We start from the raw sequence: 17,177 nt of genomic DNA on the forward strand, positions 1-17,177 counted from the left end.
TGAAATAGAAGAAAATGTAAAGAAACATAGGGGAAACTTCTACTTATTAGCATTTTTAATCACAGAGGAAACACACTTCTGAAATTAATGCTTAAATAAATACAGTTCAACAATCACAAAGTGGGAATCAATAGACTATTTCCTAAGCAATATAGCTATTTTAATATCCAAGAAAGCCAGCCAGAAGACGACATTCCAAATGGACTATCAAAAAGCCTGTAACACAATCTTTGACTTGCTAATAACGGGCTTTTTTCTAGATTGATCAGTGAGCAAGGAGAAAATTAGGCACATAATCCGTTCATATATTTTTTTACAGTTATTTGACTAAGATGGATAGGCTTTATAAAATGTGACTGGCTATTAAGACACAGAAGAGCAGCTTGTAACAAACATAGTTTTACACACTGTATTATATTTCAATGGAAGCTGGCCATCTGCCCTGCAGTAACCCCTTTCTCACATTCAGTAAACCTAAAAAAGATGCAAAATATATCAATCCCTTTGTACCATTTGCACTAAAATCCCCTCTGAAATCAGCCAGTTAGGATTTATTGGGAAAGGGGGGGAAATACATTCTTTTCTATGATACAGTGCAATCTATGATACAGTTACAGAGCTCCTAAGAAAGGGTCATGTAGTCCAGCCCTCTGTACACCAAGGCAGGATTCTCCATATTGAGAAATGTACAATTGAGAAATTGTACTCTCTGATTACAATTACCCATCTATATTTTTTCTAGGCAACATGATCCATTTTAAGAGATCATCATAAATATTTAACCCTCCTGTGACCTAAGTCCATTGCCTCTTGTCCTGCTCTCAATAACAATTGATATTTATGACAACCAGCTTACATTTGAAGATAATATTAACCTACTTTATTTCCACCTATTTTTTTTTTGTCTCCAAGACATTATGGAGCAGATTTGGCCAAACTGGAATCTGCTAGTCACTTCCTTTGAACTGATAAGAACAAACATAAACTCCCAATTTCCACAGAATATTTTATACGCTTCATTTTTACCTTATTTATTTCTAAATTTATATGCTAGTTTTCCATGAAAATATATGAAGGCAAATCTAGTTGTCTGAAAAAAAGGAGCAGGCTGATTTCTGTTATGCATGGCCTAACTTTTTATTTTATAATGTTAAGAGTTCAATATCCTTTAAAATGCCAATTTAAAAAAAATGCAAATCAAAGGTTCTCAACTGGTAAATGTATAGCTATTCTATCTTAATTGTGAGTCTATATTTCTGCTTAAGGCCATATAGGACATTTAGCTAGATGAAACAAAGATCTACCTAGCCCAGAACTCTGTTCAAGAATCCTTGTAATGAGCAGGTTCTAGGTGGTCCACTAGAAACTGCCAACCGGTCCACCTCCTAGAACAATTTATAAACTATACCTCATGTTTTCAGCTGAATCCTCTGGCATTGGTGCAACTGTCTGAACAGCTGGTAGGTTCTTACTGGTAGCACCATTCACAAAACTAGAGGACGACGATGACGATGACGATCCAGAATCCACTGCACCTATCCCCAAAATAGAGTACATTCAGTCTGAAAAACAATGCATCAACTTCACAGTAAATAAACATATTTTCGGAACATCGTAACTCAGGAACGATTGACTTATTATTCTTTTACAAATAGCTCATGAGACAAAAATTAAGCAGAAAAGCTTCCCCCAATGTAAGGTGCTGGTAACTAACCTATATTAATCATGCTTTAGTCACACTGAAATCAATGGCTCTTAAACTAGTCAAAATTTCAGTGGGATTAAAGTCTGGATCCATCTGAATGTACTCAACCAGAAAGTACTCAAAAAAGTTTCATATGGTTAAATCTATTCCCTTTCACATCCTGAGGTTAACATCCTGCTATATATATTTAAACCATTTCAAATTCCTCCCATAACAATGTTTTGACTGCCATGGGGGAAGGGTGACTCAATATCAAATTATTGTACTGAGGAGGGGCTAGTAAGGATAACTTAATCTACAAGAGTATACAATACAAATGACAGGAAAGGGTTACACACATGGCTCAAAAATATTCACCTTCAAATACTATTTTCCAAACCGATTCCTGTTGTTTAAACATTCATCATGATTTAAATACTAAAATTTAAAATCCAGGTCTAAACTATTGTCATCCCCATATGACAATTCACTACTCTAACTCAGCAATACAATCTGATTTCTCATTAAAAAAAAAAACCTACAAAACTTTTTCAGTATCATACAAAACTAAGCAGAAAAGGGGAATTGGGGGACAGAAAATGTCTCAAACAGTACAATCCTTTGCATGTTAACGCAATTTAAATTCTGCTGTAATCAACAGCAACACGACTTGCTACCAGGAAAGTGTGACTTGAACTGCATCCTAAATGACTAAAGTGAAATCTTCACTCTGCAGTAAATTGTTCAGTGCTATGTGCTGGTTGAAAGAAACCCCCCTAGGAAATATTATAAGCTGGACAGCATCTGGATGTACTGAGAAAAGCTGCCTAGAACAGGCTAAAATTACTATGGACATTATTGTTGGCATATGTTTGCAACTGACATATAATACATACAGGGTAAATGAAAAGACATGAAGGAAAAGGATATAATTTACCCAAATGCAGCTAGCATAGAGCAAGCAATCATCCACAGTTATATTGAAATACGTGTACAGGGCCCTTGATTAACAATTATGTTATTAAACATCTGAAAACCCCATACAACAACATTTTCAGAATAGTTATTCCAGTAAATATTTCAAATGGGAAATGAGAGGAATGGTAGCAATTAACTCCCCCATATATTTTTTTAATGAATGCCTACTCAGGTAGATTCAAGCATAAGACGACTTACACTAAATCAATAAAAAGTCAAGGACTCTGAGACTTCTTAGAGAAATTTGCAGGCAACCGACACACTATAATACAATTAAATGTTTCCAGTGAGCCACAATATTTTCGTCCTTTTTCTACAATTGACCAAATTGCACAGAAAATTTTGGGAGATCAGATGGATCCAATGTAAAATGCAGTATGTTTGCTTATCAAAATGGTTCAGCTGGAGATAATCTTGTGCCTGAGCAGGGTTAGAGAGTGAGAATGCTTAGAGGCACTTACTACAGAAGTACTTCAAACACAAAAAAGATACCAAAATTATACCAACAAAAATGAGCAGAAAGAAAAAAACAAGATTCACAAAAATATCTAAGGACAATACCTGTTGTATTAATCATACTTTTTGGTGTAGCTCCTGTAGCAGCAAATATATTAGGTGTACTACTAGGTGGGAGTCCACCTCCAGTTGTGGCAGTTCCAACTGTGGTCACAGCTAGGCTTCCAGGAGGAGGTTTTTTCACTGGCACTACAACACTCCTGCAGAGGAAGAAATAAACACAAAATCAGAAAAGGTTACTGTGACAACTCAATCCCCTTTGTGGAAAAGGGCCAATTAATATTTATGTTCTAGAACAGAGTAGTCGAACACACGGCCCGAGGGTCACATGCGGTCCCCAAGGCCTTTTTTGGCGGCGCTCAACAATATTTGGTGCCCCCTCCAGTCCTCACGCCGCTTTTACAAAGCTTGGTAAGCAAGGCACTAGGCTTTTGAGGTTCCCTGATAGGGTCCTAGACTTCTCCGGCCTCCTTCCCAAAGTCAAGTTAGAGCTTCCCCAGCCTTGGGAAAGCAGTGTGAAGGCTGGAGGGGTTTTCCAAATTTTGGCTGTGCTCCTCGCCCCACAATGCAGTGTGTGGCCAGGAGGCTCTGTGTCAAAATACTCTCCCAGGCCCTTGGACTGCCCTGTTATAGAGCAAGGGTGGGGAATGCTTTTCAGCCTAAGGGATATATTCTCTTGTGGCAACTTTCTGGGAGCAAAAGTAGCCAGAGCAATGGATGTGTACAGTAGGTTACATTCCAGTAACACACATGCCAGAGGTCTCTACCCAACCACTCAAATCCATAGCTATCTATCTACCAACTAGGCAAATAAGAGACATTATCAAAGTTCAAAGAAATCTTCCAGCCAGGAAAAAGCATTTGAGCATGGAGCATGAGGCATGTGGCCCACGAAGAGAATGTAACCTAGGGAAAGTCCCAAGGACTAGATAGAGTCCCAAGGACTAGATAGAGGACTCTGGAGGGCTGCATTCGGACCCTGGGCCAAAGGTCGCCCATCCCTGGTATAGTTGCTACAATTTCTGACTCCAGGTTCAACCCCTTTACCTGTAAGGACACATCATCGATCTTAATATATTCAATATATATTGAACACACACACACACAAAACACACACACACAAGTGATGATTCATTTTCACTAGTTAATAAGAGAACTGGATTATCTGTATTAGTGTAAACATTTGTTGGAAATATAAATCAGTGACAAAATAAAAGGTTTCAGGACTGTGCAGTATAACATAAAGCTAAAAAAAAATACAAGAATTTGTGCAACAGGCAGAACATCCTACTGTGCATGTTTCAGTTTCAAAGTATAAAATAACAATCAAAATACAGCAAAGAGAAATTTAAGATTAAAAGTAGTATTTAAACTGAACTGTTTAATTTTTTTAGATACAACAAAAATCACACTTTTGGAGCAAATGATACTTTCAAGGGCCTGAACACACAAAGGCCACAATCCAAAGACCCTGTTTAGATGCTCAGGCAGGCTAGTGAATTCTTTAGAGTTTAAAATGCTATTGCTAAATGGCCAAGGCAAACAGTTCATATGCTTACTCATTACATATGTGGTCACGAATATATGTAGAACAAAAGATTTTGTACTTTGAGCAATGAAAACCTTGAATAAAACACAAATATTTTCAGAATTAGTGCATTTTTAAAGTGCTCTGAATGCAGTTAGCTTTTACATTAGATGTGTGAAAGTTACATGAAGTTCCCAGTTAAATTGTGAATGAACATCTCCCCCCAAAAAGGCAGTTATAGAATCTAGAGACTAAAATGCACACCATGAACAGTTTCTCCCCCGGCTTCTCCTGTTAATAAATCCCTGTAGTTTAAGCAACACTTTGGAGGTTTAGTGGGAAAATGGGTGGAAGGGAAGCTGCTTCCAAATAACACGTGCTCCATGTTGCTATGTTCTCTTTTAGGCATCCTGCTTCTTAAATTTATTGAAGTTTAAAAAGCAGTTTGGAAATTGTTGGTACTGGGTTTATGGAAGAAACAACAACACACTGGTGTACATACTTTTAGATCATGATCTACAAGTATATTTTTACATCTGCAATCCCTGTATTATTATTATTTTTAAAAAGGTTACTTTAACAACAGGATGCTTTCAAGCAAGACATAGCCAACGCTGAGTAATATACCAGACCTCTTCTCTGTGGAAGACTAAAAAAAATGAAGATTTTTTAATGTATTTTTTTATTAAAGATTTCTTGGTTTACAAAAGTATGTAAACTCACTAAGTTTTTTTTAAAAAAAAATAGTAACTGTGGCAATATGTAGTATATGCATATTTGTTAATAATTTAGAGAAAAATATAAAAAGAGAATTTGTTATGTTTACTCTAGAACAGTTGTAAGTCTAGAGCAACTTGTGCTTCTACAAATATGGTCCACGCGTTATTTTGATGTGATTTTAAGATGAGTCCAGACTCCAGGGCCAGAAAAATCTGTTTATATAGCTCATAATGTAATTACAACTACCTTAAGACAGATGAGGCAGAAGGCAACAATATATTGAAACTGATTGAAAAATGCAGTTGTCCAGAAGCACTTGTGGGGAAGAGGTCTCTGAAAAGCTGCTCAAAGCTTCAGAGTTTGAAGTGAAATTTTTGATGTTGTCACTCTCAATCTATTGAATGGCTGACGGACAATCAAACCCGTCTGGCTAGCTGGCAGCTCATTTTGCTGGCAGGTGGCAAACAATTAGACACACCAATTTGTGCCTCCTGATGACATTAAAGCATGAAACTAAGTTGTATGCAGGGCCTAGTGATTTGTGTGAAAGCATTTCAAAAATAATACTCTTTGCCGTGGCAACTCATTTCAGACTGCCACCTTCCATTATGGCTTTGAGTAGTGAAGACGACAGACTTGAGTTACGTGCAGTGCAAGGGCGCTTCTGTTCAATCCGTCATCAGCGCCCCCCGAGACCTCAATCCCTCCTTTCATCAATATCACCTCATCATTTACATTCGATAGTACTTGAACTGCTGAATACATTAACTACACAGAAGACCTATTCCGTGAGATACGCTGAAACATGTTTCTCTGCTTTTACATTTCCAATTCTGTGTACTTTGAAATGAATTATAATGTTCATAATGTTTCATAAGACAGCACTGTTAAGATTCTACCACTTCTGTTTCTTCAACATATTCCTTTCATTGTAACTTCTGTATGATTATGAGCGCTTAATTTCTGTGCGATTTTGGACATTTAAACATTATTATTTTTTACAGTTTATTATTAAACTAAGCAACTGGAGGGAAAAACACCTGGCATTTAGATACTTTAATGCTCTAAAAAAAAATCCCTGCGGTGATTTGGAAATTTGCAAGAAACACCGCAATCCTGCAGAGATAGTGGTTCAGAATGCTAATAATGAGATTGTTAAGACTCTCTAGTGATATCAAAGGGGCTTGAATAAGCCCGTGGCCAGTAGCTGCATGCATAGTTTGGAAAAATAAGTTCTTGTTAAACCAACACAGATGGTCATGTCAAACCCCTTTTTTTAGCATTGTAGGAACTGCAGTGAGCAAACCTCATTTCCTCTATCACACATGTGGAGATTGAAAGCTTCCACTTTCAGTTTTGAGGAAACTGCAGTTTACCATTATGACCAAATTAGGGACACTCTGGTTTATTCTATTTCTAGTTAACTGAGTCAAACAAGTTTATGAAACCATGTGCTCAGTCCTGGTTTGTTGAACAGGGGATGGTGGAACACATTAGAGGTTACCCACTATGGTTTAGCATGATGTGTGAACTGGGCAATACCATACACAGTAGGAACTACAGCAATGAACTTTAAAAAGAAAACACATGATTTGCAAATACAGATCAACATGCATAATGAATTCTCTCCAAGTGCACCACGACTATTTTAACAAGTGTTTGAAGTTTCCTGTATACTTCCTTAAGTTTATAAATGATAATAATATTACTAATTTTATTATTTGTACCCCACCCAAATGACTGTGGTTCCCCAGCCACTCTGGGAGGTGCATGTTTTAATTACACCTTCTCCCCTTCTCGTTACAATAACAGTTAACAACCACATGTGAAGTGTTAAGGGTCCAGTGAATAAGGTTCTGATTGAAAGACTGCCTGATGCAAATGGTCTCAAAGCTAACTATGAAAAAATTAAGTGGCTGACACTGTGAATACTTTGCCTTAATATTTTTTTTGGCTCTTTTCTTTCACTTTTGTATTTCAGGATGAAAAGCTTTGTTTTATGTTGAGGAAAGTTATAGCTTTATAAAGTAGATATGTTCATTGACTACTAATTAGACTTAGCTGTTAAAAGACACAATGCAATCCAGATACCTTTCCCATAAACAATAGGGACTGTTTATAGTAAGGCAGTGCACATAGATGTAAACCAGCTGTATTTTCACTGCACAGTCTTTATCAACATATTACAGACAATATATACGTTCAAGTGCCGATATGAATATATCATAGTAAGTGAATCAATCATGCCATATACCTGTCAAAGGAGTGATACTGCATTGGGAGAATAGGCTGAGCTTCTCTCTTTAGTGCAGGATCAGGGTACGGAATAGGATCAGGCCCACATTCTGCAATTTCAACAGGGGCTGCCACCAGACTTTTTAATATTTCCTTGACATTGATGCCCTTGCTTTGGCTGATACTTGATATTGAGGATGCAGGTTTCAGAATTTCACTGGGGCTTTCTGTTAAACTTTCCTGAGATTTCTTCACCTCAGAAGACAAAGTAGACAGTAATTCACTCATAGCATCAGGACCTGTGCTTGTTTCTAAGTCTGTTCCGTTCAAGATACTGGGCATTTGCTCCTCTCCAATTCCAGAATCGGTATGAGGAATGGAGCTTTCCAGCTGAATATCTTCAACTGGCGTCGGAGTTTCTTTTTCTTTTATATTATCTGGAAATACAGCAGGAGTCTCTGCAAAACAAAATTATTTTAAAAAAACTAAGCTTGAAAATTAGCATTCCTGTATCAATAATCTTTTATCAATAGAGGACAAAACTCTAGGTGTGCTGGTAGAGGCACACCTAAGAGGCACACCGTGATGAACATGTTATGAAACTGAACTCCAGAGCCAGCCTAAGACATTTTGGTACCTCAGGTAAAATACAGGATGGTGTGCCACATTCCTACATAGAGAAGCTGACTGGAATAAGAGTTAAATCTTCGTTTTACACTAGTAACAGGTTACTGTCCTCCACCACACTTGAGAGCAACAAGGTAGTTATGGGGTTTTAAGATAGGCCACCTACCTGGCACACACAGTTCTGACCTCTAAATAAATGAGTCCAGGTAGCTACAACCTGCGTACTTGCTTCCTCTTTCAAAAAGAAGCCACTGAACAATTTCCCAATTCAAATGATCTATAGCATTCCAGAAACAGGAATTCCAGATCTTAGGGATAATATTATTCTCTACTGTTATATTTTCATTTTTTGAGCATGTTGATAAAAGACAAACTATTTTTTTACATAATTATGTGAAAAATATAGATTCTCTCCTGATTCAAGAATACCAAACATTCCAAATGGCTTCCTACCATCCTACCCACAGTTGCACAAGGAAATCAAAGATATGAGGACACTCCATAACTGAGGACAGCCTAAATTACGAGCCAAATAGTTTGCTAAGTAGATTATATGTAAACTAAGAGCTAAATATCACAAATGTAAATATTACTTATTTGATTTCAGTCACATTTAGTTTTAAGAATGCTTCAAATCAAACATAATCGAAGTGCCCTATTTCCTGAAACTGACAAACATATTCAGTAGCTAACATTTCAGCTTAATCCACTGCATTTCTATCCTCTCTTCCTCCAAAAAGCTCAGTGTGGCATACATGGTGTTTCTCCTCATCCGCACAACAACCCTGTGAGGCTAAGATATTTTACCTGGATCAAAGTCAACCAGTAACATTTGTGGCTGAATGAGTAGTTGAACCCAGGTTTTTCCACTCTTCAGTGCAATACTGACAGCCCATTATTGTAATATGTAAATAACTTCAATGTACACTTTTTTATTAATAATAACTATTACCATAATTTACTTTCTAAACTGCTGGCCATTTTATTTATGACAATTTTGTGAAAGGCTGTCTCTAGACATATTTATTAACAGGAGCAGCATTTATATAGTACTTTCCCTGTGAGTTTAAAGAGCTGCACATATATTATTTTAGTAATCCTTGAAACAGGCCTGTTGTTGTTGTTTAGTCGTTTAGTCGTGTCCGGGTAGGCCAATATTATCATCTTCATGCTGTAGACAGGAGACTGTGCTCTAGAGAAAAGCAGCTTGTTGATGGCCAACTAGAAGGTGCATTGCTGAAGTGAAATTTACATTAAGGGTTTCACATCACACTCTTTAACCACTGTACTACATCTCATTTGATCCTACTAAGAACAATTGTTTTATGTCGACAATTTTTCAAAATATCAGAAATCCCCAGTCAAGCTTAGGAAAAAGTTATGGAAAGTTGCTCTATCATAACACTACATTGTTGCAAAGGCCTATAAATGTTTACATTAAAAAGTCTGAAGAAGAAAGGGAGAGGGAGAGAGAATTCAAATTAAGCAAATTGGAGCAAACAAAGTGCAACCAATTAAACAACTAACCTTTATAACTCCAATGGAGTACTCTCAAAATGATTTTAAGGGGAGATCTCTGGCAACAGAGTATAGGTAAGGTAATTGCATGATATATTTCACCTGTGTGGTTTTCAAGCACGTAAAACAGCTGTGGAAAGGGAGAAAGGGACTTGCTACTATGCTTTGACCCTTTTAAATTCACCCATCCCCCAGGCCAATTCTGATCTTCTTCAGAAGTCAAAGGATATGGAACATAGCAACTCCATCTTCCCAAGCCTTTATCCCATTGTAGTGAAAGAATGGTGTACGCTGCCACAGAGACTGGAACCTCTGCATGAGTGCTAACAGGCAACACCTGAGCAGACTAAACAATCACATAATGGAAGAGGTGCTCATGCCACACGCAGGCACTCCTCTCACCTTTCTCAGGATGCCAGAGCAACCATATTTTTTATTTCAGAAATTACCTTTTTTCCTTTCTGTTAAGATTTCGGCATTAAACACCAATTTTCTCTATTTCATAAAACCGTGTGCCTCTGATCTTCGAGTTTTATCACAAAGTTGACCTTTTACACCTACTTAGGTACAAGGAAAACTAAAGAGGGGCAGCAGCAAAAATGATAACCAATTACATGTGTTTAGGTTATAATTTATAAACCTGCTGTCAAAGCTTTCAACGATCCTCATCAGTTTACTGTAGCATTAAGACATAGCAGTAGACAAAGGAAGGAGAAATGCTAAACCTGGTAATTTTAACCTTGTCTGGAAGAAAACAGTTGGGTGCCAGATGCCTCTTTCCTACCATTTTTCACTGTAATTGCAGAGTTCATTTATTACACCAAAGCAATAAAATAATGACGTTAGTTATGTAAATTGGTTTCTGGGATGACCTCATTCTTTTGGGGAAGGGCTGTGGCTCAGTGCTAGAGCATCTGCTTTGCATGCAGAGGACACCAGTTTCAATACCTGGCATCTGCAGGTAGGGCTGGGGATGCCTGATTGAAACCCTGTAGACACCCTGCCAGTCAGTGTGGGCATTATTGAGATCGATGGACTAAGATTCTGGTTCAGTATGAGATAGCTTCTTATGTGCTTTTCTCAGCATGCCTTGATTTGCTGAGATTTTTGAAGCATGCTTATCTATTTTTGCCTACACGAATAAATTCAAAAGAGTTGATACAAAGCTATCATTTCAATGATTTATCCAACACATAGGTATTTTATCCCAAGTTGGAAGCTAACCTTCTCTCTTTATGAAAGAAAATAAAAACAGGCTCCAATCCTTTGTCTGGCTCAGCAGTAGACTTGGATGAGGTAGAGTTATCATCTGGAAAGCCATTTCCTCTAGCCCCAGATCGCACAGGACAGGCCAAAGAATGTGGCCTTATTGCACCCCATGGACCAGAGGACGCCAGGCACTCCTGTCTTCCACTCCTCCCGCAGTTTGGTCAGACTCATGTTCGTAGCTTCGAGAACACTGTCCAACCATCTCATCCTCTGTCGTCCCCTTCTCCTTGTGCCCTCCATCTTTCCCAACATCAGGGTCTTTTCCAGGGAGTCTTCTCTTCTCATAAGGTGGCCAAAGTATTGGAGCCTCAGCTTCACAATCTGTCCTTCCAGTGAGCACTCAGGGCTAATTTCCTTGAGAATGGAGAGGTTTGATCTTCTTGCAGTCCATGGGACTCTCAAGAGTCTCCTCCAGCACCATAATTCAAAAGCATCAATTCTTCAGCGATCAGCCTTCTTTATGGTCCAGCTCTCACTTCCATACATCACTACTGGGAAAACCATAGCTTTAACTATATGGACCTTTGTTGGCAAGGTGGTGTCTCTGCTTTTTAAGATGCTGTCTAGGTTTGTCATTGCTTTCCTCCCAAGAAGCAGGCGTTTCGTGACTGCTGTCACCATTTGCAGTGATAATGGAGCCCAAGAAAGTAAAATCTCTCACTGCCTCTATTTCTCCCCCTTCTATTTACCAGGAGGTGATGGGACCAGTGGCCATGATCTTCGTTTTTTTGATGTTGAGCTTCAGACCATATTTTGCGCTCTCTTCTTTCACCCTCATTAAAAGGTTCTTTAATTCCTCCTCACTTTCTGCCATCAAGAGTGTGTCATCTGCATATCTGAGGTTGTTGATATTTCTTCTGGCGATCTTAATTCCGGCTTGGGATTCATCCAGTCCAGCCTTTCGCATGATGAATTCTGCATATAAGTTAAATAAGCAGGGAGACAATATACAGCCTTGCCGTACTCCTTTCCCAATTTTGAACCAATCAGTTGTTCCATATCCAGTTTTAACTGTAGCTTCTTGTCCCACATAGAGATTTCTCAGGAGACAGATGAGGTGATCAGGCACTCCCATTTCTTTAAGAACTTGCCATAGTTTGCTGTGGTCGACACAGTCAAAGGCTTTTGCATAGTCAATGAAGCAGAAGTAGATGTCTTTCTGGAACTCTCTAGCTTTCTCCATAATCCAGCGCATGTTTGCAATTTGGTCTCTGGTTCCTCTGCCCCTTCGAAATCCATCTTACACTTCTGGGAGTTCTCGGTCCACATACTGCTTAAGCCTGCCTTGTAGAATTTTAAGCATAACCTTGCTAGCGTGTGAAATGAGTGCAATTGTGCGGTAGTTGGAGCATTCTTTGGCACTGCCCTTCTTTGGGATTAGGATGTAGACTGATCTTCTCCAATCTCTGGCCACTGCTGAGTTTTCCAAATTTGCTGGCATATTGAGCATATTGAGTCTTAACGGCATCATCTTTTGAAATTTTAAATAGTTCAGCTGGAATACCATCACTTCCCCTGGCCTTGTTATTAGCAGTGCTTTCTAAGGCCCATTTGACTTCACTCTGCAGGATGTCTGGCTCAAGGTCAGCAACCACACTACCTGGGGTGTACGAGACATCCATATCTTTCTGGTATAATTCCTCTGTGTATTCTTGCCACCTCTTCTTGATGTCTTCTGCTTCTGTTAGGTCCTTTCCACTTTTGTCCTTTATTATGGTAATCTTTGTACGAAATGTTCCTTTCATATCTCCAATTTTCTTGAACAGATCTCTGGTTTTTCCCATTCTATTGTTTTCCTATATTTCTTTGCATTGCATTGCTCGTTTAAGAAGGCCTACTTGTCTCTCCTTGTTATTTTTTTGGAAATCTGCGTTCAATTTCCTGTATCTTTCACTATCTCCCTCGCATTTTGCTAGCCTTCTCTCCCCCACTATTTGTAAGGCCTCGTTGGACAGCCACTTTGCTTTCTTGCATTTCCTTTTCATTGGGATGGTTTTCGTTGCTGCCTCCTGTATAATGTTACGAGCCTCCATCCACCATCACTATAGGAGCCAGCAATTACAGAATAGGGCAATGGCCCCTCAAAAGACAGCTCTTCTCAAGTCCTAGAGAGCACTGGCTTCTGTGAGCTTTCTATGACAAGCTGTCATCCACCCTGCCACTCTAGTTTGGATCTGGCAGCGTTGACCACTGGATTCAACTGGATTATTAGACTATTGGGTAGGACTGCAACAGAAGACTTGACTAAACTAGTGCCTTGCCTTGTTCCTGCTCTTCAGGATGTGACCCCTGTCATATCAACAAGTGCCCTAGCATCAATCTGGCCTCCCCAGAAAATCTATGCCAGCAGAAGACAGGATCATATCCCAGCTTGAATGCTTGCAACCCGAATTAAGATAAGCACAGCCCTACTTCCAGACTGCTTCAAGCAGGGCCATGTTCACCTTGATCCTATGAGCTGCCTCCCATTTTCTCTATCCCAATGACCAGAAATTATCTTAATCATTGGCAGGAGGTGGTAAGCATCCTCTAGGTCCCAACAAGAGTGTCTTTTCCTGCTGGAATTACTGTTAAGGAGAGGATCCTGGAAGGGTTTTTCTCAAGCCTACTGAATAAAAAGTCCATCCAAGAGTTTTATCCCTGGTGGAAATGATATTTGTAGCATGTTTCTAGTAGAGCTAGTTCAGTCTGGTAGGAAAATATGCAGTTGTAGGACACAATAGTGCCTCTGCTCCAAAGCAAGTACTTAGGCCTTGGGCAGGAAAAGGCAGAGGCAACAGTGAATGCTCCTTTGTGAGCTCACTCCAAAATTGCTCTGAGAACTCAAATCAAATAAATAAAGTTTAAGGCTTTCCAAGCCTCAACTGGAATGCATGCAAGGCATCACTGTTTTGGGGGTGAATAGTAAGAAATGCATCCCTATTCCTTAGCACGCAAAAATAGTAAAGTAGGTTGCAATAGCAACTGCATAGCAATTTCAAACTTTTATAGTTTAGTCACTTAAAATACATTTTCAATTAAAGCTTTCCTTAGAATCTTCTATAAAAATTATATGTCTTATTAAGGAGTTATGAGCATTGACCAAAAGATGGGAGTGCAAGATTACAAGGATGAGTTTATTTCAATCATCACACACAAAAACAAGTTCTAAGTGAAATCAACGTCAAATTCACCAGAACATTCACAATGACAATACAACAATAGAAGAATGATAATGGCAAACATTTAATGAGGGTTTTGATAGTGTATTACTATTAGTCTTATAACTAGAACAGGGAATTAGCCTGACTCACACTTCTGCTGTTAAGGTCATACCATCACAGAAGGACCACCATTGGCACTCCGGCAGGCCAATCCTAAACATATTTTTTTCTGGAAGAAAGTTCCAGTGTGTCCAATTGGACTAACTTTCAGGTAAATAAAATTAAAGTTGTAGTAGCAGGTGCAGCATTGGCTATTAAAGTTACAGTCAACTAGGTTAAAATGAAATTAAATAGCACAGAGACTCATTCTGGAACCAGTGCAAATTCCTAATTTAGCAACAATAAACCTTATTGACTGATTGCTTAGCCCATGCAAGTATAATGGTTAATCCAGTGGTAGGCAATGACTGATAATTAGGAAATCCAGACCCAAAGCATTTTTCTGCCAATGAAACTAACAACTCTTGTAAGGGTCTATCAAAAAAGATTTTAACAAGTGCTGTCCTTCATATTCCTACCAAGTTCTGCAGCAGTTGGCAGGCTACTGTGTGGAAAGCCACCAAGAAGTCCATGAAGATCAATGGGGTCAAATCTTCTAAATTACCGGTAATTCCTAGGCATACAATGTCCAGCAAGGCTGCTAAATAAATTTCTGTCCCCAAAGCAGCAAAGAAGTCAGATTGGCACTGCTGAAAAATGACGAGTCATCCAAGAATAGCTGCACTTATACAGTAACCACATCATATAATCACAGCATGGGAGATAAAACAATGCCAATATGTGCAGCTGGATATGTAGCAAATCTGCTGCAAATCAATGGTATAAATTATTTTGCTGCTGTTTATGTACTTTTTAATACCTGAGATTTATCCTTAATTTTGCAATATATTTGGTGGTTTGACATGTTTTATTCTTGGGTTTTTGTTCACTACCTGGGATATTTATTGATACAAATGATTTTAAAAGGGATCTAACTGCTGTCTCCATTAAGGGTAATGGAAAGCTGCCCTCATTTAAGAAAGAACAATTCCCAAAAGCAGCAAGACCAGCCTTTACTGACTTTGATTATCCATGATCAGCCATCTAATCTAAGATTCTACACACTACTTAATTCATTATCTAATGTAGCTGCTTACACTTAGTAGTAATCCACTAGGTCAGATGTCCTCAAACTGATCTACATGGACCGCTAGCTAGCTGTATGCTCTATTCATAAGGTACATGGATAGAATGTGGAGCTGTCAAGATTATCTCAACTTGGCCCTCAGTCTAGGGCCTGTGATTTTGATAATATGGTTTTGATGAGGATGCAGGCACATGTTATTTTATTTTTCTTTATATTTAATCCAAAAGTTAACCAAGTATTTGTTATACAACAGAAAACAAAGCAAAGCAAAAACTTAAGTGGTCTACCAAGTTCCACAATTTTTAATAATGGGGGCACCCAACTTTGCGAAACACTGCATTAGCTAATTTAGATCCAAAACTTTATTGTTTCATATGGATGAAGTACTGCAACCCTGGTCTCCAAATAACCTCTTAACCATATTTGGGATATTGTAAATAGATGGTGTCATTTTGGAAACATTCCTTCTGTTAATCTTCTTGTCTTTGTATCCTAGGAAGGTAAGTGAATCCATCAGATTGTTATTTGACCTCTGGTCCCAGGGCAAATCTGGACCTCCATTTGGCCCACAGACCTGTTTCAGGCAAGTCACACTCACTTGGCCTACATTTCACATTACATATGGGGCAGTGCTTTGCTGACTAATAGTGGTTGCAAAGTCCTTTGTGCAGTGTTTCTGAAACACTCAACAACCAGGCGATTGGGAAGTGCTGTACAGAGCTTTTTGCAAGCCTTATGCTTTTTTTTTATTTCTTCAATAATTATTGAAGTGTATTGAGGAATAGAGAAAGAATCTCCAGTGTCGTGGCTGTTTAACTAAGTATAGTTAATTTCCAACAACTGCTATGATCTTCTTGGTCAGAATGATCATACCTTCACTTCTGAAGTTTTCATTTAGTGGGGCCATTCTTACCTGCAGAGGTAGGAGGAAAGCATTACAGAGGCACTTCAGACTATTGTCAGGTACGCCACCCTTTGGGCAGAGATGATTTGGCCACAGTACTCCATGCTCTGGTAACTTCCAGATTGGATTATCGCAATGTGCTCTATGTGGGGCTATTCTTGAAAATGACTCAGAAACTGGTTCAAAGGCAACTGGCTGGAGTTGCCTTTAGAACTCATATATATATATATATATAACTCCTGTTCTAAAACAGTTGCATGCATGTTTCTGAACCCAATTCAAGGTGCTCACTTCAGTGCTTACAGCCCCAAATATTTGAAAGACCAGCAGACATTCTATTGGATGGCCTCTTGGAACAGTTATTTTTCACTATCTTTTTTTCCTAACCACACACATGAAATTTTATGCACACACACTGCTATGGAAAAAGGAAAATACTTTCTATCTAGGTCTCTAAATCATATACAAGATGTTGATTTGCAAATGTTTTAATTGTGATCCCACCAGATTAGGGTACTTCACACACTCCACTTGTAGACTTTTTGCTGGAAAACCTTCTTTGTCAATATCCAAAACTGATTATAGGGAAGGGAAACAAATTTATTAAAATAAGGAACTGCTTTACAGCAGATCAAACTACTGGTCTGCCAATATCTTCGTATTCTGTCCATCAACCACTCTCTAATGTCTCTGACTTATGTCTTTCCCAGCTACCTGAGCCCCTTTTATCTGAAAGGATAAAGGAATTAAGGGGTTGAAGCTATGTCCTTCTGCATGTAAAATATTTGATTCATCACTGAACTACACCATTTCTCAGGCACTGCAATTTCACATAGCTATCAGGGTAGCATGCTCGCAATCTAGAGCGC

General features: G+C 38.6%; 1 protein-coding gene across 3 annotated transcripts in view; it reads right to left on the bottom strand.

Moving 5' to 3' along the window:
* NBEA (neurobeachin) overlaps positions 1-17,177 on the bottom strand; it is a 366,730-nt gene that overhangs the window by 251,741 nt on the left and 97,812 nt on the right. For all 3 annotated transcript variants that reach the window (XM_081197851.1, XM_081197850.1, XM_081197849.1), the window contains 3 exons: positions 7,681-8,119; positions 3,224-3,378; positions 1,409-1,535 (listed from right to left, as the gene is read on the bottom strand). In XM_081197851.1, the coding sequence (XP_081053977.1) occupies positions 1,409-1,535; positions 3,224-3,378; positions 7,681-8,119 (721 nt within the window). The remainder of the gene's footprint in view (positions 1-1,408; positions 1,536-3,223; positions 3,379-7,680; positions 8,120-17,177) is intronic.

Source organism: Podarcis bocagei (genome assembly GCF_964188305.1).
Source record: "Podarcis bocagei genome assembly, chromosome: 6".
NCBI classification, from domain to species: Eukaryota; Metazoa; Chordata; class Lepidosauria; order Squamata; family Lacertidae; genus Podarcis; species Podarcis bocagei.